Consider the following 22,268-nt stretch of genomic DNA (forward strand, 5'->3'; position numbering starts at 1 on the left):
GTGGTGTATCTTACAGATGTTGAGAGGTGTGGATGTTGTTGGCTCTTGTGGCTTCCAAGACAGAAAATCTGCAAGGACTTGATGGAAGAAAAACCTCTCCCCCCCCCAAATTGCTTTGATCTCTTTCCAAAGAGTTTTCAGAACAGAGTCGTTAAAGAAGTTTTTGAAACTGGTAGTGCTACAGAAAGCCACTTTCATCTTTGCTTGTTGCTGGGTCCCTGGCTTTTTCAGAGAGAAGTCCTTTGCATCTTGTCAGACAGGAGATCCAGATCAGCGTGTCTTTCTTCTTGGATAACTTGTTCATTGTCCGAGGTCTCTGGCCCTGACTCTTTTCCAAACATGGATTTTATCTGATTATGATGGTAGGAGCATTCCCCCGTTTTCATGAGCACGGTGTCTGAAATGGATTTGGGTTCCTGCATCCAAATGTGCATTAAAATCTCATCGATGCACAACCGACGGGAGACATCGGGTTGGAGCATGCGGTAAATGAGATCTTTGCATTCAACCGACAGCACTTTTGACCTGGGGAAATGCACCCGGTGCTCTTTTTGCAACTTGAGCATTTTTTTGATGTTCGAGTCATCGTACGGCATGGAGCCGCAGACCATGATAAACAGAACCACTCCTAGGCTCCAGATGTCATAAACCTTGGGCTGATAGGGGATGCCTTGCAGCACTTCGGGGGCTGCATAGGCAGCAGAACCACAGAAAGTTTTGCTGAGGACCACCTTACCATCATCGTCGCGGGTTACTTGTTTGGAAAAACCAAAGTCTGTCAATTTGATGTTGAACTCTTTGTCCAAGAGAAGGTTCTCGCACTTCAAGTCTCGGTGGACAATATCCATCTCGTGGCAGTACTTGATACCACTAGCTAGCTGGTGGAACATCTTGCGAGCAACTTCTTCAGGAATGGCTCCTCTCCTCTTGATAAACTCCAGCAAGTCTCCTTGTACGCCGAGTTCGGTCACGATGTAGACTTTGCCTTCAGAGGTCTCGAAGATCTCGTAGGTCTTGATGATGGCCTGGTGCTTCACTCTTGCCAGCATCTCAATTTCTCTAGGAAGAAACCTCTCCAGAAAGTCCCGGGGAGCTTTCCTCTTGTCAATGATCTTGACCGCAACATTGCATTTCAGCCGATCCGAGTACGCCGATTTCACCTTGGCATATGACCCTTCTCCAAGATTGATTCCCATGATGTAGCCTCTCTTTTTAAGAACTTCAGCATCATCCATAGTACCTGAGGCAGCGTCTAACCAATATGTTCAAGATGGCTGAGCATTACTATCCTAAGGGGGCACCCCACCCCCATTCACACGCATTCCAGGATGGTAATCTGAAATGTCTTGGGCTGTCCTGCCTCAGAACCCTGAACATTCTTTTGTGATGTCACAAAGCAGAGCTGTTGTTAGTGTTGACTGACCATGCATGAATATGGCTCATGTTGGAGCGAATTCATACGGACACCAAGGGTAAATAGAGGTACGAACATGCCTGCGTGTCACCTGAAAGTAGTGGCATCTTCTTGTATTGGGGAGGCTTTAAAAGGTTTGTCCTGTTCTCCTATGCAAAGAGCAGCCAATATACAGAGATGGGAGGAAAAGCAAATCTCCGTGCTCTGTTTCCCCCCCAAAAAACATTGAGTTGTATTCAACTAAGTCCTGCTCAGAGTAAACCCGTTGAGATTAATGAACTGAAGTCAGTCATGTCTATTAACTTCAGTGGGTCTACTCTCAGTAGGACTTGCATCATCATCATGATTAAGACCAATAAAATTTATATCCTGCCCTTCCTCCCAGTAGGAGCCCAGGGAAGCAAACAAAAACACTAAAAACACTTTAAAACATCTAAAGCATTGAATGACTACTATCCAGTAGGCCTGGGCGTGTCAAAAAAACTTAGGGCCCATTCACATCACACTCAATACCTCTTCCTAGGAAACTCTGGGAATTGTCGTTCTGCGAGTATCCTAATAATTCCCAGCAACCTTCACAAACTTCAGTTCCCAGGATTCTTTGCAGGAAACCACAACTGTTAATGTGGCATGCAATTGCTTAAAATGTATTGGGTGGATGAGGCCTTTCATTCTATTCCAAGGAAATGCAAATTCTTTCGGCCATACCGTATGTGATCTAGGAGAATTGTCTTAAAACAAACAAAAAACTTAACAGCGCTATGGGATTAACATATCACCCACTCCATCTCTCCCAATAGCAAATAGGGACAAAATAGGGATGGTGGTTTTTCAGAGTTGGGAAAAGAAGGATTCACCCCAGGAAACTGGGACAATAGGAGGCATATGTGTTTCAGGATATAGATTTTAAGATCTCCTCTGTTCACAGGGATGGGCGAGCCTGTCAATTTCAGTTTCTCATTTTACTAACCCAATGGGTCTACTCTGGATGGAACCTAATATGTGGTGAATGTATTCCACTCGGATGTAATGTAGTTTCTGAATTCCTGATTTTTAAAAATGTATGATGCATCCATTTATTGATTTTCGCTTTAACTGCAATTAAAGAGAGGCATATAACAGCCTTAGGAAGCTGCTTTATACAGAGTCAGACCATTGTTCACCTAGCTCAGTATTGCCCACACGGACTGGTAGCAGCTCTCCAGGGTTTCAGACAGTGGTCTAGCCCTAACTGGAGATGGCAGGCTTTGAACCTGGGACTTTCTGCATACAAAGCAAGCTGCTTTTGCATTCTCTTGTGCAACAATGTTCCGCTGATGCAAAACATTTGGCCAATGGAACAGTTTGTACTGCTAACTGGTTTTCACGCAGCTCTGCCTGGCAACCAAGATGTCTTCTGTATCTTTAAAAGTTGTGCAGGGGGAAGGGAGAATTCCACCTTGTGGTTTTTCCCCTTACAGGGTTGCAAGAACACCTGCACCTGGCTGACTTTCTCTTCTCCTAAAGATACAGGATCAGTCTCAGGCCCTGAACCTGGCAACCCTAGCATCGCAGGATTCATGCAAATTATGTTCAACGCTTTGGATCAGAGGTTTGTCTCCTGAAAAGGATCTAGAACATAGTGAGGATTCTCCCAGAACCTACAAGCAGTGGAGGCTGGTCCGCTAGGGCAAGTGGTGCACCGCCCCACCAAACTCAGTCTGCCCTCAGCAAGCTCCCACCTGCCAATCTTCTGCCTGGTCTGCCCACCTTCTTTCTTACTATCAATCTAGGGGGTGGCCCTGCTTGCCATCCTCCTCCTCCTCCTCCTCCATCTCAGTGTTGCTCTTTGTAGAACTCAGCAGGGAGGTGGAGGGACACAAAGCCAGAATAACTTGGCTCTGCCTCTCATTGGCTGTGACTCTACCCACTGTGGGACTCCCTGTCTTCCGCCCCCTCAGTCTTAATGGTTACCACTGAACAGAGCTATAGTAGTGGCAGGTTCAGAAAGGAAAGGATGCTTAATTTCCCATAAATAATCAGTAGTATAGTGACAAATTCAGAAGTGCAGGGTCTCTTCATGATAGTCACAGCCACACCCCTCCTCCCTTTTCTTGCTGCTGAGTTGAGAAAGAGATCCTTGTTGATGCCTTCTCTCACAGCAACAGACACCCCAGGAGCCAATCAGCATGAAAGGGGAGTGTGCTAGATACTGAGAAGAGTCTTCTCAGTGGCTTACTCACCTCCGGTCACTCTGATTGGCTCCAGTCCGAAGGAAAGGACAAGGAAGCATGCTAGAAGACTCTTCTCGGTGGCCAACACACTCCCCTTTCATGCTGATTAGCTTGTAGGATGCTAGAGACATAGGGACCCTGCTCCCCAAAAAGTAAGGGGTCTAATACACCCTGAGAGCATGGATGACTATACCCCTGCACATAATACCTTGTAACCATTTAGGTGGTCTCAAAGGACTGGAATAATTAAATCTGCAGCCCTTCTACCTGGCTGCAACTGAGGAAACGGAGTCAGAAAGGCCTCATTATTTATCTTCACCCTTCCCAGAGCTGGCTGCATCAGCTGCCATTCTACATGGCTACTTCAGAGAGAGAGGTCAGACAGTGAGGCCCCCTCCATCGGCTTTGGTGGGACCAACTGCCATTTGGCTGGTCTCCTCTCAGAACAGATTCTACATGGCTGAAAACAGTGAGGACCCCTCCGTCGACTTTGCTGGAACTCACTGCTATTTCCCCCCACACACTGAGAACTGCCTCCATTCTACTTTGTCAATGTGTGACCTCATTATATAACACTATGAAAGAGTTGGTACCTAAATTTGCTTATATTTCCTCTGCCCTCCCCATTCCCTTTTCCTTTCAAGTCATATCTCTTAGAATGCAGTCTGCTGTTTTAAATGGGCTCTGGCGGAAAGCTGGCATTGAATTTTAAAAAGTAAAAAGGTAAGTAGCAAATTAATAAACACGTAAATAATATATCGACCTCGTAAGGAGAGCAGTGCAGTGCAGCTCAAGGAAAAGGAATTCACAATTTACTGCACTCTGCAAAAACAATAAGTACTCCCTGTTATGTTTCATGTTTGCTCTTTACCGGCTGGGTTACTCTCACAATTTGCGTGACTTCAGGCGCTTCCCCTGCACCCAAGGGTGGCTCAAGACGTCTTCAATCCGCAGTCGGTGAGAGACGTCTGGCTGCAGCATGCGGAAAATAAGATCTTTGCATTCGATGCTCAAGGAATCTGGGAAGAGCACTCGGTGTTCCTCCTGTAGTCGGACCATCCGCTTGACGTTGGAATCGTCATAGGGCATGTACCCAGAGACCATGACATACAGGATGACGCCCAGGCTCCACATGTCGTAAACTTTGGGGTGATACGGTCTACCCTGGATCACCTCCGGAGCGGCGTAAGCCGCCGAGCCACAGAACGTCTCACTGGGGATGATTTTCCCACCCCCATCCCGAAAGCACCGCTTGCAGAACCCAAAATCTGACAATTTGATGTTCATGTCTTTGTCCAGGAGGATGTTGTCACATTTCAGGTCCCTGTGCACCACATCTAAATCGTGGCAATATTTGACGGCGCAACACAGCTGGCAGAACATCCGGCCCGCGACTTCTTCTGGCAAGCCTCGGTTGCCCTTGATGAACTCCAGCAAGTCTCCCTGCACGCAGAGTTCCATCACGATGTAGACTTTGCCTGATGTCTCAAAGATCTCGTAGATTTTGACGATAGAACAGTGGTTCACTGTTGACAAGATCTCCAGCTCCCGGGGGAGGAATTTTTCTAAGAACTCGGTGGGAACTTTCCTCCTGTCTGTAATTTTCACGGCCACATTGAATTTCAGACGCTCCGAGTAGGCAGATTTCACTTTGGCAAAGGAGCTTTCACCCAAAGTATGCCCTAGAATATAACCTTTCTTCCTAAGCACAGCGGCATCGTCCATGACACAAAGGGTGGGCACGCCTACCTCCCATCTGAATGTAATTTAGTGGTGCATTCCTTTGGGTCTTGTGATGGTCATCTCAGGAGATAAGAGTCTGCAAGTGCTGAGTGGTCTCCCAAGCACTGTTTTGAATACCTGATGTCATCGGTTGATGTCATAAGGCAACACTGTAAGGCATATGTGATTCAGGGACTTTAATGAAAGGGCACACAATTGTCGCACATAGTCACAGTCTCCTAGTATGATCTATATCTTCAGCTGAGGGCCTTCTCTGGGTCTCCCTTTGGAGGGAGACTTGGAGGGTGATGACAAGGGAGAGAGTCTTTTCAGTTGTGGCTCCCCACCTCAGAACGCTCTCCCCAGCTAGGCCCACCTGGTGCCTTCGCTGACATCTTTTCAGGTAAACACTTACTTGTCTCCCCAGGTTTTTGATGGACCGAGTTGATGTTTTGCTATTTGTGCTGCCAAAGCTTCCTGTGGCTGTTTATTATTTTATTTACTTATTTATTTATTACATTTATACCCACCTTTATTTTCATCATAGAAACCCAAGGTGGCTTACATATGGTTCCCAGGTGGTCTCCCATCCAGGCACTGACCAGACCTAACCAGCAGGGTTCTGGCCTCATGTGTCTTCAGACCATAGCCTGGGACCATAGCTTTTGTGATCTATCTAATCTATCTACCTATCTACCTATCTACCTGTCTGTCTGTCTGTCTAATCTATGAAGAAATAGTAAGTGTTTTGTATGGATTTGTTAATGGTATAATGGGTGGTATTCAGTGCTAATCCTACTCAGAGTAGAGCTGTTGAAGCTAATAGATATGACTAGCTCTGCTCACAGCCGGAGTTCGATTTCAACGGAAGGAGGAAGTCGAATCTCCGGTAAAAGGGGTCGAGGTCCACTCAGCCTTCCATCCATCTGTGGTTGGTAAAATGAGTACCCAGCATATGCTGGGGGGTAAAGAAAGGCCAGGGAAGGAACTGGCAATCCCACCCCATATATACGGTCTGCCTAGTAAACGTCGCAAGACGTCACCCTAAGAGTCGGAAATGACTCGCACTACAAGTGCGGGGACACTTTTACCTTTACTCTGAGTTGATTACAACGCTATGTATTTATGTTGTAAAAAAGCAACTTAACAATAATAATAATGCCACCAAGTCATTCCATGGAACAGAACATAAGAAGAAGAGCGCTGCTGGATCAGACCAAACAGCCTTTTAGTCCAGCATCCTACTCTCACAGTGACCAAAGAAAAGTGGATTTAATGAATGCACAATGAAACAAAGGTAGGCTTGTATTTTTATTTATTTTTTGCTTATTTAACAGAATTTCTATACTGCTTCATCGTAAAAACCTCAAAGCAGTTTACATGAAATAAAATGGGATGACTATCAATGGCTGCTAACCATGATGACTATGTTCTAACTCCCCTGTTGGAGGAAGCCTGCTTCTGAATACCAGTCACTGGAAACTGCAGGGGAGAAGAGACGCCGTTGCACTCAGGTCCTCCTTGCGGGCTTCTCATAAGCACCTGGTTGGCCACTGTGAGGGTGCTGGCCTGATCCAGCGGCCTTTTCTTATGTTCTTGACATGACTAAAATTATCGATCAGAGTTAAAAAGACACAGAGTTAAAAAGAAGTTAACCTAAAAATATGCAAAATAGAAATAAAAGCAGCAGTTTCCGTTTATGAAATAAAATTATTTTAATGACAAAATGATTGGAATTATAAAATTAAAAAATGCCACATCTTGCAGATCTCAACTATAAAATAGCTTTTGGATGGCTTTGAAACTGTTGCCGTCTGGATACGAAGGCTTTCTGAAGGCCGCATTTGATTGCTCTTAACATAAAGCTGCCCCCCGCCAGCACCCAAAGGGGGCGATTTATCTTACGTTTCCTTATTACTGTTGCCTTCTTACCGAGGCTGTCGGGAAGATGAGGCAACCTCCACGACCCTTTTCCATATAACTGCCAAATGAGAGGTGTGTTATTAAGAGCGGGCCGCTGTGAGGTCAGCTGCTCTGCCATTCTTTATAACTAGGAATCATCGCTCAGTGGGCAAGGGCGCGCTCATAACAACATTTAAGCAAATCGCTGCGTGGACGCAAAACACATCCTGCTTAGTAATGAGGCGGTCTTAATCCATCCTCTCACCCTTGACTCTGGATGCACTGATGTGAAGGTTTGGGGGCAACGGGAGTATGCAATGTTGACATGTCATCTATTTATCCATTGCGGTGGTGGGGGACCTGTGGCCCTCCAGATGTTGTTGTAACACAACTCCTTTCTTCTTTAGCTGTTGGTCGTACTGGCTGGGGCTGAAGTGAGGTGGGAGTCCAGCAACATCTGGAGGGCCACAGGTTCCCCAGGAGGGCCACATTTTCTTCTGGGCGAGGGGAAATCCACATGCCAGTGGTGGACAAGGCCAGGAGCAACAGTGGACAGAGTTATAAATGTGAATTTTATGTTGCTCTACGCCTCCTGGATGTTTTGTGAGAGGGCGGTCCATAAATACTTTGATCAATCAATAAATACATATATTTCCTATTCAATCCCCAGGTCTACCCCCCTGAGAGTCGGTGTGGTGTAGTGGTTAGAGTGTCACACTGGGACTTGGGAGATCAGGGTGCAAATTGCTGCTCATCCATGAAGCTCACTGGGTCACCTTGGACCGGCCACCATCTCGCAGCCTAACCTACCTCACAGGGTTGTCATGAGGATACAATGGTGAGAGAGAACCATGTATGCTACCTTGAGCTCCTGGGGGGGGGAGCATGAGAGATATAAGGGTAATAAAATAAAGTGAATAAAATAACAAAACAGTAAGATCTACTGTTCTTGAGTGACATGAGATATATATCTACACTACATATTTGTATAAGTTTTGTACTGGTGTTTCTGAGTTTTCTGCAGACCCACTGCTGGTAGGTATAACGTCTTCCTTGTGTCTTATATTCCTCCTGAATATGAAGGCCTCAGAATCTTCCTCTTGACACCGGTAGATATAAGTCTCCTGGCAGATCAGGGATGGAAAACCTTTTTTCAGTCCAAGGGGCCGCTTTCTCTTCTGGGGGCTGCATGCCAGTGGTGGGTGGAGCCAGAAGCAAAAGTGGGTGGAGGAATCAATGTGAACCTTACCTTTGTCCAGAGCTTGGCAAAGTTACTTTTTTTAAACTACAACTTCCATAAGCCCCAGCCAGCATGGCCACTGGATTGGGCTGATGGGAGTTGTAGTTCAAAAAAAGTAACTTTGCCAAGCTCTGCCTTTGTCCAGTACGGCTAGTTTCTATACACACTCGCACACACACACCCCTCTGTCCTCCATCCAGAGAAGCGAGAGGCATTACTAGAGTTCAAAGTCACATTCCAAGCCAGGCAAAAAAGGCTCAAGGAGGTGCGAAGCAGGGCCGGCGAGAGGCGTGGCCTGAGGAGAGAGCTGTGCCTGGGTGGGGTTGTGTTGGGAGTAGAGCACCAATGTTTGTAACCAGTAGGTAAGTGGCAAATTCAGAAATGCAGGGTCATGATAGTCACAGCCCCTCCCTTCCCCCCCTTTTCTTGCTGCCGGGTAGAGAATGAGATCCTTGTTTGATTTCGCGTCAATGTTAAATGAGCATTACCAAGTCGGGACGATCAGAGCCGCTCCTGCAGATGCTCAGTGATCGAGCTGGGATATGAGGGTTCAGGCAGCCCCTCAAATACCCTGGACCTCAGTTGTTCAGGGCTTTGTAAATTAATACAAGGACCTTGCATCTGCTTCAGTAGCAGATGGACAGCCAGTGCAGATGCTCTAAAAGCGGTGTCCCGTGTTGCTGGCCATGGCCTCCCATCAGCAATCTGACCGCTGCATTTTGCACCAGCTGGAGCTTCTGAACCAGGGCCAAGGGCAGCCCCACATAAAGCACATTGCAGTAATCCAGCCTCGAGATTACCATCGCATGGACTACAGAGGTCAGGCTGTTTCTGTCCAGGAACAGCTGTAGCTGATGAACCAGACAAAACTGGCAAAAGGCACTCCTAGCCACAGAGGATACTTGGGCTTCTAACAATAAGATTAATCCAGGAATGACCCTAGGCTAGGAAGCTTGACCCCATCCAGAACAGGTAACCTGCCTGTCTCCCAAACATGGGAACAGTGGCGTCACTAGCGTTGGTGTCACCCGGTGCGGCCCGCAGCGCCTTCTCTCCGTGCGCGCGCAGCCTCTAGGAGCGCGCAGCCGAATGACAGGGCCCGGCAGCGCGCGGCCGCCTTGTTGTCTGCCGCCGCTTCCACCTTCTAATAGCCAAGGAAGGCAGCCAGCCACGTGAAGACTCTCATTGGTGCCTAGGCGGTGCCTGGGGGGGGGCGGCTCTGGGTGTCACCCCATCTGGTGGTGTCACCCGGTGCGGCCCACACCTGCCGCACCGCCCTAGTGACGTCCCTGCATGGGAACCACCTACCCAAACAGCCTCAGTCTTTCTAGGATTCAAGCACAGTTTGTTGGCTCTCATCCAGTCCACTACAGCATTCAGACACAAGTCCAGAGCATTCACAGCCTCTGCTGATGCACATGTTTTCCACACTTTCCACTGCATTTCCCCCGTTGCTTTCCTTATTGGAAAAAAGTCTGAACTTTTGGGAAAACGGGTTTGTTACACAAGACCTCCCAATCAACTGTAATTCCACAACCTGAATTTGCTTGCAGGTGATTGAATCCCACCCAGAAACTGAGAGTCTGGAAGTACCTATTGTTTCTGAGAGGCTACATAGCCTAGCTTGAAGTGAGAGGCTGGTTTCTCCTGGCCCGTAAGTCCTCTCTGAGCATGTGAAAGGATTGGGGCAACCACAAATAAAGGCCCGCTACTAGAGTGGAACAAAATGGTGTCCATCACAAGAAGGGCAGGCTATGCATTTTCATATATAAATAAAGATTATTTTTTCACAACCCTTCACTAGAGGCTCAATTCTTTGAAGGTTCTGGCTGGTTATAAGTTCTGCTTTTTGGCAGTGCAGTGCCCCATCGGTTGTGCCCTGTGCCGCCCTGTGAGGGTTGTGCCCCAAGATCCTTTGTGACATTGCAAAGGATTCTGGGGCATACCCCTTGGAAGATCTCATATTCTTCCATTGGGATCTGTGAAAATATCACCATTTTTAATAACTGCTTGTAAGGGAAGGCAGTGCTTTGCATGCAAAAGGTCCCAGGTTCAATCCGCAGCATCTTCAGGTACAGCTGAGAGGGACCCCTGCCTGAAACCCTAAAGGGATGCTGCCAGTCAGTGCAGACAATACTGAGCTTGATAGATCAATGGTCTGACTGTGTCTAAGGCTGCTTCCTAAGTATGGCCAGGCTACCACATGCGGATATATATCCAAGTAATTTATACTTAAGAATAGACCTGTTGAAAGTAATGGATCCAAGTTACTAATTCTGAGTAATCTCAATGGGTCTGCTCTGAGTCTTGTTTGCTATAACCCTCATATTTTAAGAGTAGGGAGGAATTTTCACAGCTTTATGCATGGGAAATATGTGTACGCTCTGGTTCACTTTATATCAGTCATATGCAAATAAGCCATGAATAGCGCTTTTCCCCTCTGGGAACAGCAAACAATCGCGTTACAAGTTAGAGAAAAAAAGAACAGAAAAAAAATGCAATGCTGGCACATTTTGCAAAGGCTCTACTGCCGTGAAAGCATAAGAAATAAACTCGTTGTTTTCTTCTCTTTTAAATGAAGGAATGTATAAATGAACAGAGTGTCCTGATGTACCCTGGCATGCGCTTTTGTAGAATTGTAGAGCTGAAACCTTGGAGGTCACCTGGGTTGCATTTGGGCTCAGTTCTGAATAAATGCCCCTAGGCTCTGGGGGAGAGATCCAGTGTGGCATAGCGGTTAGAGTGTTGGACTATGACCTGAGAGACCAGGGTTCAAATCCCCACACAGCCATGAAGCTCCCTGGGTGACCTTGGGCCAGTCACTGTCTCAGGGGAAGGCAATGGTCAACCACCTCTGAATACTGCTTACCATGAAAAAAACACTATTCATAGGGTTGCCATAACTTGGGATCGACCTCAAGGCAGTCCAATTCATTTTTTTTCAGGCACTGGGGGTTGGTGCCCATTGGGACTGGTGGGGCAGAAGGCAGAGGAGAATAACAGTAGGCGGAGTCAGAGCCAATGAGAGGCGGAGCCAGTATTGTCTGCATTCATTGGCTGCGACTCTCCAGGGTTTCAGGTAGGGAGTCTCTCCTAGCCCTACATTGAGATGCTGGGGATTGAACCTGGGACCTTCTGCATGCAAGACAGATGCTCTACCCCTGAGCTACGGCCGTTCCCTGAAGAGGTTGTCTGGAAGACCCTCAGGACTCTGTGAAACCCTTGGATTCTGCAACCATCCCCTTTGGAGTTCTGTAAAGTTTTATAACCTCCCACCCCAGGCACTTTGCCTGTCGCGCAGGGACAATCCTCCATCAAGCTCAAGTTTCACTTTGAAAAGTTGCAAATGGTAGTCCTGCTCAGAGTAAACTCATTGAAATGAATGAACAGAGCTAACTTGGATCCACCAATTGCAGTGGGTCTACTCTGAGTCACCTTCGGTGGATACAGACCAAACATGCAGCTGCATTTATGAAAGTTTTCCGTCTTCCAGTGGCCCAACAATTTTAAATTGCGGAACGGCAACTCCCATCATCGGTTGCCATTGGCAGGCTGGTGGGAGTTGGAATGCAACAGCAACTGGAGGGCCACAGAGTCCCTACAACTGCCTTATAGAGCAGTGGTTGCCAAACTTCTTTCCACAGACCACTTGACAATTGCTGAGGTCTTGGTGGAGCATTTAATGATTTTTCCGCCTGCTGTAGCCATTGTAATGTGCTCTGCTAGAAGCAGCATGGTTTTTAACTGATTTTTTTATTTCTTCTTTTATATCTTATAGATTGCATTTGACTGTATTCATAATAAAAACAGAATATAAGAAATAAAACCCCCCAAATATAATTAAAAATCCATACGAATATTTAAGGCAATGGATGCGCCTCCATGTCTTCAGCCACAAGGCCACAGACCACCTGGGTGAAGCTTGCACCCACTAGTAGTGTAGTGGAAATTCAGAAGTGCAGGGTCCCTTCATGATAATTACATTCACTTCCACCACCACCCCATTTTGCTGCTGGGTTGAGAATTAGATTCTTGTTAATGCCTTCTCCCACAACAACAGATATCCCTAGGAGCCAATCAGCATGAAAGGGGAGAGGGTTAGCTACTCAGAAGAGTCTTCTCAGTGGCTGACTCACCTCCTTTCACTCTGATTGGCTCCAAGCAGCAGGATAGGTCAAGGAAGCATTTTAGAAGCCTCTTCTAGGTGGCTAGCATACTCCCCTTTCATGCTGATTGGCTTGTAGGATGCTGGAGAAATAGGGACCCTGCTCCCAAAAAAATAACGCCTCTATGGCCCCTTGAGATCCTGGACGACTACACCTCTGCCATCCACTGTTTGGGAACCCCTGGTATTAGAATATAAACCCCATTGAACTCAGTGGTGCCATTCAACCGTCGTCCTACTCAGAAGGAGACCCATTCACATGAATGAACCGGGACCACCATGGGAAACCACTCAACGGAGGATACTCGGTAGACCACGCACAAGCATCGCGCGAGCAAATTCGTGGAGTGTGTGTGACTTTAAGACGTGCGTGCGCTCCCTCTCTGGGCTACAGCGAGCAGTTCCCCGCCTGCTCATTACCCATGCGCGCATGCTGATTTCCCGCCCCGAGGCTCCTCCTCCTCGGCCTCCCCATTGGCTGCGAGACGAGGCTCGGCGGTTGGGCGGTGCCTATGCAGATTTCCCGCCCCTCGAGGCTCCTCCTCCTCCCCATTGGCTGCGAAGCGAGGCTCGGCGGTTGGGAGGTGGGAGGAGGCAGCACCTCGGGGGAGGGAATGGGGATGCTGCCGCCATCTTGTGCGTGCAGCTACAGCCAGCCAGGCCAGCCAGGCGGGCGAACGGACCCCTTCGGCTGCCTCCCCGGCCTGTGAGGGAGACGCGGCAGCTGCTGCCGGAGGAAGGAGAGGACGCCCGACTGGTTCTCGGCAGTGGCGACGACGTCACGACGACGACGAGGGAGGCAGCCTCCTCCGCCTCCTCCATTTATTTTATTTTTTCCTCATCCCGACGCCCCCCTCCCGCGGGGGGGTTTATGTTGCTGCGCCGGGTGAGGATGAACGGAGGATAAATGGTGCCCAAGGCAGACAGCGGCACCTTCCTCCTCCTCTTCCTCCTAGTGCTGAGCATCACCGAGCCGTTGCGGCCAGGTACGGGGGCCGGGAAGGGACATTTTTTTAAAAAAGTGGATGGGTGGGTGTGAGAGGGGGAGAGAGAGAGAGGCTGAAGTGTGTGTGTCCTGCTTGCATTTGGGGGTCAACGTTAAGGGGGAGACTTCACCCTCTTGCCTTGGAGGTGATAGGGAGGACCCCCCCTTCCTGGTGGTTTCCCCAAGACCATCTATGTGTTTTATAAGGGAGGGAGCGAGGGAGGAAGTTCAGGATATGGGGCAATGTAGGGTTTAGGGTGTGTGACTTTGTAGTGGGAGGCTTGGGGTGGGGGAGAGAGGAAGAGGCCAAAGGGGTGAGGGCTCTAGACCTACTTGTGTTTTTTGGGGGGGGCCTCTGGAGTGGAACCTTAAGGGGAGACTTCATCCTCGTGCCTTGCAGTTGGGGGTAATGGGGAAGCTCTTTGCTCCTAAGACTATACAGTATGTATTTTGTAAGTAAGGGGGAGTTTAGGTTGTGGGGTAGTTTAGGGTATGACTGTGTGATGGGGGAGAGAGGAAGAGGCCAAAGGGTGAGGACTGTGGACCTACTGGCATTTTTTTGGGGTGGGGGGGAAGAGCTCTGGAGTGGAACCTTAGAATCATAGAGTTGGAAGGGGCCTATAAGGCCATCCAGTCCAGCCCCCTGCTCAGTGCAGGAATCCCGCCCAACGCAGGAATCCTTAAGGGGAGGCTTCAACCTGTTTCCTTCGAGTTGGGGATAACAGGGAGACCCCTTGCTCTCTTGCAGTTTCCCTGAGAATATCTGTGCATTTTGTAAATAAGGGGGGGTCCACTTGCAGGTAGGCAGCTCTGGAGTGGAACCTAAAGGGGAGACTTCACTCTCTCCCCTTGGAGTTGGGGGTAAGAGCATTTCAGCATTTTATAATTAAGAGGGGGGAATTTACAGTCTTGGGATAAGGGGCTAAGGTGTTTTGAGGGTTTGACTTTGTAGTATGTGATTGAGATTTGAGGTATGACCTAAGTGAAGAGAGGGATGGGTTCTGTCCACCTCTGCCGTGGAGTGGTGATAATGGGGAGCCTCTGGGGGGTTCTCAGAGAACTGTGGAGTGTTGTAAAATACTTGGGGTGAGGGGATCTCTTCCAGGCCTTTGCAAGGAGTGATTGCGATCTGTGGGCTGCCTTTACTGAAGGCAGGTAGTGGGGATGTGTTGTTCCCTAGGATGAGGTGTGTGTGTAACCAACATGGCAGTGGTCAAAAAGAACAGAGGTGAACACCTCAAGGGAATGTGGCATTTATTTATCCATTGCCACGAGATAGGGAATTGAGGTTTAGTCAGGCGTTGTGATGTGCCCAGTTCAGGAGCATGTCCAGCAACATCAAGGGGAGCTCAGTGTGTGGGACCATGAGATCATGGGATGGGAGAACTTCAGGGCTGCTTGGGGGCATGAAAACTTGTGGGATACCCTGGATTATCTTTTTAAATGATACCAGGGCCGAATGTTGACATAGGAAGAAGAAGGGGGGAAGCTGCAGTAATAGTTGCCTGCAATAAAGATTATGGGGTTTCAAGGGCTTGGGAATGGCTTAAAAAGTGAGTCCTCAAAAGAGAGACGAGTTTCTGAGTGCCATGTTATTATGCTGTACACCGCCCTGGGAGCTTATTGCTATAGGGCGGTCTAAAAATGTAATAAAATAAATAAAATAAATATAAATAATGTTCGGTGAAGTGATGTACGTGAGAGAAGCATTGGGAGATGAGCCATGCATTTGGGGCACATGGGCAAGAAGGAAAAGGAAAAAGAGTCTTCCAAATGGGATGTTGTGGCAGTTAATTACAGGTCTTGGTAACTCTAGTTGCAGTGTCTTTTTCTCGTTTAGTTCTGCTGTTCCCTCTGTAGTTCAGCGGCAGAGCGTCTGCTTTGCATGCAGAAGGTCCCAGGTTCGATCCTTGGCGTCTCCAGTTAGGGCTGGGAGAGAACTCTGCCTGAAACCCTGGAGAGCACTGCCAGTCAGTGTAGACAGTAGTGAGCCAGATGGACCAGTGGTCCGACGTGGTATAAGGCAGCTTCCTACGTAACTGAAAGCAATATTGACTTTGGAAACTTCAGACCTGGGAAACTTGTTTCCTTTGCAGAAAGCTGATGAATGATGCAAGGGCCTTTCCATACCTCACCTCTGTGTGTGTGTGTGTGTGTGTGTGTGTGTGTGAGAGAGAGAGAGAGAGCGAGAGAGAGAGCGAGAGCGAGAGAGAGAGCGAGCGAGAGAGAGAGAGAGAGAGAGAGAGGGGGGGGAACAGTGAGGGGAACAGTGAGGGAAAACTAGGTTGTTTTCTACAGTGTCCTTTTTTGGGGGGGCAATGTGTGTTCCCAAGATTTGTCTGCAGATTGCAGTGCAAGGAAAAATCTAAAAGGGTAGTTTTGCAGGTAAATCAGGATGCTATCCAACAGAGGTCATACTCTGAGGAGACGCAATGAAATTAGTAAAGTAACTTAAGTTCATTAATTTCAATAGGTCTACTCTTATGACTGATGTTGGATAATTGTCCTCAGTTCAGGAAAAAGGCCTGCTTTGTCCACCTCTCACTGCCTACAGAAGTTACTCGGTAGAGGACTAATGACCGACGCATTCAGAACAGAGAGCTTTGTCTTGTGCTGGAGTTTTAATTGACTGATGGGACCCAGTTCTGTTGTTCTGTTTCATTTTTCTGCAGTGCAACATGGCATTCCAGATAGCTTTGAGAAAAAGTGGCTGTTAAATCCCCCCTCCCCCTTGCACCTAGCTGTGGGGAAAAATATAATGTATAGATGAAATGAATGCTGGGACTTTACTTTTGGGGCTCAGCTATGTTTCTTTGGAAGAGATTGTTTCCTGATACAAAGGATATCAAGTAGCATTTTCAAAGTTACGTGACTTGAGTTATGTAAACGTTTGTTATATGTGCATTGTGGTCATGACCAGGAACTGGGAGAAACATCCAACTGTATAGTCTTTTCAGGACTTGAGGGACATTTTTTTAAAAAAATTAATCTGCTTCCTGAAAATGCTTTTGTCATGTTACATAACCTCGCTGCATGCAGAATTAACAGGTTTTTACTGCCTGTGCTTCTTATAAATATGAATATTGCTGAGAATGTGAATGATGATCTCACAGAGCCTAGTTGTGGCTTGTTTGCTTAGCTGCTGATGCAATATAGCATTATGGAGTATAACATTTGAGATGTAATTATAACGTTTAAAAACCTTTAGAACATGCCCTAGTCTTCAGGTGGCTTCCTTTGAAAGAGGCTTATGTGTTGCTGCAGTATTATCGAGTTCTTCATGGGCTGTTCTTTCCTTTCTTTTTTTGTGTTTTGTAGAAGTTTTATACCTGACCATAAAATGCATGGATTTGACAACTGGAGCTCTTATTGCTTGGAACAATAGCTTTTAAAAAGTTTTGACTGGATTGTCTTGTACATCTTTTACAACTTGGGGTTATGCCTGTACGTGGAAAGTGTGACTTTGGACCAACAAAACTGCATGTCTGTGGCAGAGAGCCATTCTCATAATGAAAGAAGGTTTCCTTGATGCTTCTTGCTCCTGAAGAGGCAAGCCGGATTTTAAATAGGCCTTTGGTTTGCCTCTTCAGCGATAAAAAGGTAAAGGTGTCCCCGCACTTGTAGTGCGAGTCGTTTCCGACTCTTAGGGTGATGTCTTGGGACGTTTACTAGGCAGACCGTATATATGGGGTGGGATTGCCAGTTCCTTTCCCGGCCTTTCTTTACCCCCCAGCATATGCCAGGTACTCATTTTACCAACCACGGATGGATGGAAGGCTGAGTGGACCTCGACCCCTTTTACCGGAGATTCGACTTCCTCCTTCCGTTGGAATCGAACTCCGGCCGTGAGCAGAGCTTCGGCTGCGTTACCACCGCTTACCACTCTGTGCAGTGAAAATTCTAAAGAAACTTTGGCAGCTCGCTGGATTTTTTTTTACATGCAATATATATCTCTTCATTAGATCAGGCCCTGGGTTCATCATTTAAATGTAACTAGTGAAATGAAATGGAATATCTTGCCCTGAATTAATGAAATATGTTGCCCTTTGTGCATGGTAATAGTTGAAGGAAGAAGTGACCACGGCAGAAACACCTTTCTGTGATAACTTGTTATCTGCCTTGGTACCTGTACAGGTTAAGACCTTTGCCTCTGATCTCTGGGTCTTGTGTGTTCAATAGTCTACTCCTGCATATTGTTCTTGGTGCAGATCAGGTGTGGGGAACCTTTGGCCCTCCAGGTGCTCCTGAGCTACAACTCCCATCTGCCCTAACCAGCATGGCCAATGGCCAGGGATGATGGGAGCTGTAGTTCAGCAGCACCTGGAGGGCCAAAGGTTCCCCACACTTACCCTGCTGTAGACACTACATCAGCTGTGTTGTCTTGCTGTCTCACAAATAGCCGGGACGTTTAAATTTTGGTAGGTATTTCTTTTTTACATTACTTGGTCAGTGGAATCTAACTTGGTGGTTTATCACTGGAGGCATTCAAGAGGCAGCTGGACAGCCCCATTAGGGACACTTTAAGGTGAATTCTTGCATTGAGCAGGGGGTTGGACTCGATGGCCTTTTTGGACCCTTTCAACTCTACGATTCTGTGATCATTTCCTGTTAATATAAAGAGCAGAGTCTTTGTTGTTTAATGATGTCTTTGGGTTGTTGTTGTCTCTTAGTTTTTCTAGTTTGCACTTTAAAGTGAAGGTTAAGATGAAGTTGAGTGGTTGGTATGTGTGCCTCTGTGTGTTTCTGTTTAAAGCAGAGATGGGGAGCTGGTGGCCTTCTCAATGTTTCTGGATTACAGCTGCCATAATATAATCCATGTCCACTGCCCTGCTGCCTGACACTGATGGAGCCCAACAGCATCTAGAAAGCCACAGGTTCCCCATCCCTGGTTTAAAGCCTTGAGTCCCCCCACAGCACAGCAAAAAAGTGTCACGTGGCCGTTGTATTACATGGGTTTATTTGTTATCCTGTAACATTGAAGGCAACATTCCTGTATTATTGCCTCATCATGTTGTTTAAAACCATGCTGCTCAGTCTCTTGTTCGATACCTAGTTGTTGACTTGTAGCTAACCTGTTTGTGAATTATTGAAGGGTTTCATTTTGCAGAATTGAGGGGGTCTTCTATGCCCCTCTAAGTAATCTTGGCTGTGTAGTAATCGGGAAGATCAAGTTTTTCACACAGTTGAGACATCTTGTATGTTGTCTCCCGTGTCCCCTTTAGTGTACTCAAAACGAACGATTCTAGTTTTTTTGTGTTCCATAACACAAGTTGTGCTGGTTAAATCCTTTTACGATGAACAGTGTGTGTTTTGCTGTGAAGCAAGTCTTAGTTTGTTGAATGGAGCTTACTGAATATAAAAATTGTCCTTATGCTGTGGCAAGCCATTGACTCTTCTAGCCCACCACTGTGCACTCTTGACTAGCAGTTGCTGGACAAGGACTGCGGTGCAGAGATCCCACTCTGCTGGCTAGCACCACAGAGCATCTCTGGTCCGGATGGTGGGTGGTGCTCTCCTTCATGCCCCACTTCCTTATCTGCCATCACCTGATTGCTCACACCCTTCTTTCCTTGACACCATACACACCTTTCAGGATACTGCTTCCCAGATGCATTAAGAAGAGGAGGGGGCTCTTTGGGGAGCCTCTGCCAGCATAGGAGAACTCTTTATTGGTGTAGGAGGTAAGGGTTGGGTAGTCATCATCTGAACAACACACAGTCTTGAACAGGTAGGGCCATACTTCATGAGATCTCAGTCCTGAGTCTCAGAACAACTGTCTTGCTGTTGTGTGGATGTAAGTCAGAGTGCTCCTTCTGGGGTTTTCTGGCAATGTTTAAATGTTCATATAGGCCTGAGACCCAGCACCTTGAAATTTCTCCTTCCTTTGCCAGCCTACTATACAATGACCTCAGCTCAAATAATCTACTGTTTCCCATCCCATCCCTCTTCTTACCATCTCTTTTCAAGAGGACTTTTCTTTTCCCCCAAAACTCTCCCTCCTTGCCTGCCAAATTGTCATTTCCCCCCCTCCATCCATAATTCCGTCAGATTCCTGAGCTGCACCTTGGTATGTAGTTTCAGTCCCAGATACAGAGGCAACCTGTTCTTTCCTTCCACCCAAAAAAGTCCATTTCAGGTTCTCCCCCCTTTTTTGGCTAACCACAGTGGCAGCCAAGTTCCTCTCAAAATAAAGATAGGCATTGGAGGAAGAGTAGGAGTTGCTTGGTAAGAGCTTTGGTTTCCTGCTCTGTTATAAATATAGGAAGCAGCCTTATCCTGAATCAGACCATTGGTCCATCTGCACAGACAGGCAGCAGCTCTCCAGGCTTTCATGCAGGGAGTCTCTCTCAGCCTTACCTGGAGATCCTGGGTATTGAACCTGGGACCTTCTGCATGCAGAGCAGATGATCTGCCACTGAGCTACAACCCTTCCTCAGTGGCCTGGAGAAGGAAGGCAACAGCTACTTTTATGGTTGTGTTGCATGTCATGGTAAGCTCAGAACCTTGGCTTAACAAGACACTGTATGCAAACTACTTGCAAGCCATTTGCTTCTGCTTTGCTTCTTCCTGGTGCACAGGTGAGTTCAACAAGCCACCAGGTAGGGGATAGCTTTCCACAGGTGTGGGGAACCTTTGACCCTTCAGATGTTGCTGATCTACAACTCCCATCCTCCTTGGCCTTTGGCCATGCTTGCTGGGGCCGATAGGAGTTGTACTTCAGCAACATCTGTAGGGCCAAGGGTTCCCCATGCCTGGCTTAGCACTATGGTCTAACTCAGGATTGTGGCTTTGTTTTACTCTTAAGAAGCTAGGGTTTGTAAGCCAACAACAAACCATGGTTTAAAGCTGGCTAGAAGTCCTGGCTTGTGGGTGCAACACTAATCTATCCCCTTCCTGGTTTGTTTATGTGCTCACACCAGGGGAGAAGCAAAGTTGGAAAGATAGGGTTGAATGCCCAGTATCATTTACTAAGCCAACATTCTTGGTTTACCGCTGCAATGTAGCCTTTACCTGTGGGCCAAAGAAGAGAAGCAGCTCTGGTGAGATATGGAGGTGGGGAGTATTGAGAAAACACCAGCCGGAGATTTAAAAAATAGTGGATGAGGTATCTGTGACCAGTTGGGAGGAGAAGGCATTAATCTCCTATCTCCATATTCTTCTTTCCTGGCTTATGTGCTGTGTGTGTTGTGAGGCTTCACTGCTGCAAACAGTTTTTTTAAAAAAAGACTTTCTGTTGAACTAGTGGTCCATGTGGAGCTTTGCTGAGCTGTCCACGGTGGTGACTGACTCTCCCTTCCAGCGATCTGCGATTGGAAGTGTGTCAGTCCCTAAGGGAAAGATCAGAGCTGTTTTGCTCTAGTGCTTCCTTCAGGAAGAACCTTTGAGATAACATTTAAAACTGTGTAATTAGTGAAACAATAACACTTTGCTTGCTTAGTTTAATGAGGCCAACGATGGAGGAGAGTGTTAACAAGATCCTTAGAAGTTTGCTGTATTACAAAATATCTGGAAACCCAAGGCAGTTGCCGAAGGTCATGTCATTAGATTTCTTCCTCGCTCCTTACTTTTCTTAAGGTCAGACTTTTTATTGAGGTTTCTAGCATGAAGGATATTTTTTTAATTAAAGGATTATTTTATTGAGGTTTCTGTCTTGCTTATGTTCCTCGTTTGGCTAATATGTGATGTGTGATATTATTCTCAAATATTTTCTGTATGAACTAATTGCTAAGCTGTATGAGGTTTTGGCCCGAACTTGTGTCCTCAGACTCTGTTTCTGTCAGTTAAGTAGTCCTAGTTTGCCTTTTGATAAATCTGCCCTGGTATTCTTCCTATATTGCTATATATTTAATTTGGTGTTCCTTTTATTCTCCCCTGTCAAGCAAGTATGGTAGATGTGCAGAAGCAGGCTCGTGTGTGGGTCTGCATTTGAAGTATTTGCTATGAAATTGGGATTCCCCACATTCAGCAGGTAGAATTTCATATACAGTTCCTGTTGTTCTAATGTGTACAGATTGCTCATGGTTAGCATTGCTGTTTTTCCTTTTGCAAAATATTTTTATTTGATTTTTAGGACAGAAAATAATAAGAGTAATAGCAAGAAAACAAAGAGAATAGTAATGATCCATTGCTATTGTGATATAAGGGTCTCAAGACCAGTTATCAATACACAAGTATCTTTTTGTTTTTTTACAGCAGGTGTGGGGAACTTTGGCCCTCCAGCTGTTGCTGAATGACAGCTCCCATCTTCCCTGGTCATTGACCATGCTTGCGGGGGCCGATGGGAGTTGTAGTTCAGCCGCTTCTGGAGGGCCAAAGGTTCCCCACAGCTGTTTTACAGGAATCCTCCTAGATTACCCAGTCATGTGTAGCCAGTGGTCTGCAGTTATTTTCTTTCTTTTTACTTGCATAAATAATACCAAGTTTCATGAGATTTGTCTGCTAGTGTTCCTTTTCTTAGTGTCTTTAGTTTATGCATTCGTTTCTCCATCAGTGCAAGTTTCCACACTAGAAGGATGTTGGGTTCAAGTACCTTCCTGTTTTTTTAGCAATAACAAGGCTTGTGTCAATTAAGAGAAAGGTTACCAGATCTTTGTGCATTGCTATTTGAGATTGACCATCACATGTAA

General features: G+C 46.8%; 3 protein-coding genes across 6 annotated transcripts in view; 1 reads left to right on the forward strand and 2 right to left on the reverse strand.

The window, feature by feature from the left end:
* Positions 1-227: 227 nt before the first annotated feature.
* Positions 228-1,235, reverse strand: LOC133373208 (testis-specific serine/threonine-protein kinase 1-like). Its single transcript, XM_061602625.1, has one exon. It carries the CDS (start codon positions 1,233-1,235, stop codon positions 228-230), a length of 1,008 nt encoding a protein of 335 aa, XP_061458609.1.
* A 3,277-nt stretch (positions 1,236-4,512) lies between these two features.
* On the reverse strand, positions 4,513-5,352 carry LOC133373458 (testis-specific serine/threonine-protein kinase 2-like). The gene has a single exon (XM_061603238.1). The coding sequence runs from the start codon at positions 5,350-5,352 to the stop codon at positions 4,513-4,515; it is 840 nt and encodes a 279-aa protein (XP_061459222.1).
* Positions 5,353-13,272: 7,920 nt separating this feature from the next.
* The window catches only part of DGCR2 (DiGeorge syndrome critical region gene 2), a 65,133-nt gene continuing 56,137 nt past the window's right edge, over positions 13,273-22,268 (forward strand). Inside the window, exon 1 of one of the 4 annotated variants that reach the window (XM_061602597.1) lies at positions 13,273-13,642. In XM_061602597.1, coding sequence (XP_061458581.1) covers positions 13,564-13,642 — 79 coding nt within the window. In that variant the 5' untranslated portion in view covers positions 13,273-13,563. The remainder of the gene's footprint in view (positions 13,643-22,268) is intronic. The other 3 variants (XM_061602599.1, XM_061602595.1, XM_061602598.1) reach the window with 3 other exon arrangements.

Source organism: Rhineura floridana, chromosome 19, assembly GCF_030035675.1.
Source record: "Rhineura floridana isolate rRhiFlo1 chromosome 19, rRhiFlo1.hap2, whole genome shotgun sequence".
Lineage (NCBI taxonomy): Eukaryota > Metazoa > Chordata > Lepidosauria > Squamata > Rhineuridae > Rhineura > Rhineura floridana.

Coding starts and splice junctions, on each gene's coding strand:
- LOC133373208 (XM_061602625.1), bottom strand. CDS start 1,235: ATGGATGATGCTGAAGTTCTTAAAAAGAGAGGCTACATCATGGGAATC.
- LOC133373458 (XM_061603238.1), bottom strand. CDS start 5,352: ATGGACGATGCCGCTGTGCTTAGGAAGAAAGGTTATATTCTAGGGCAT.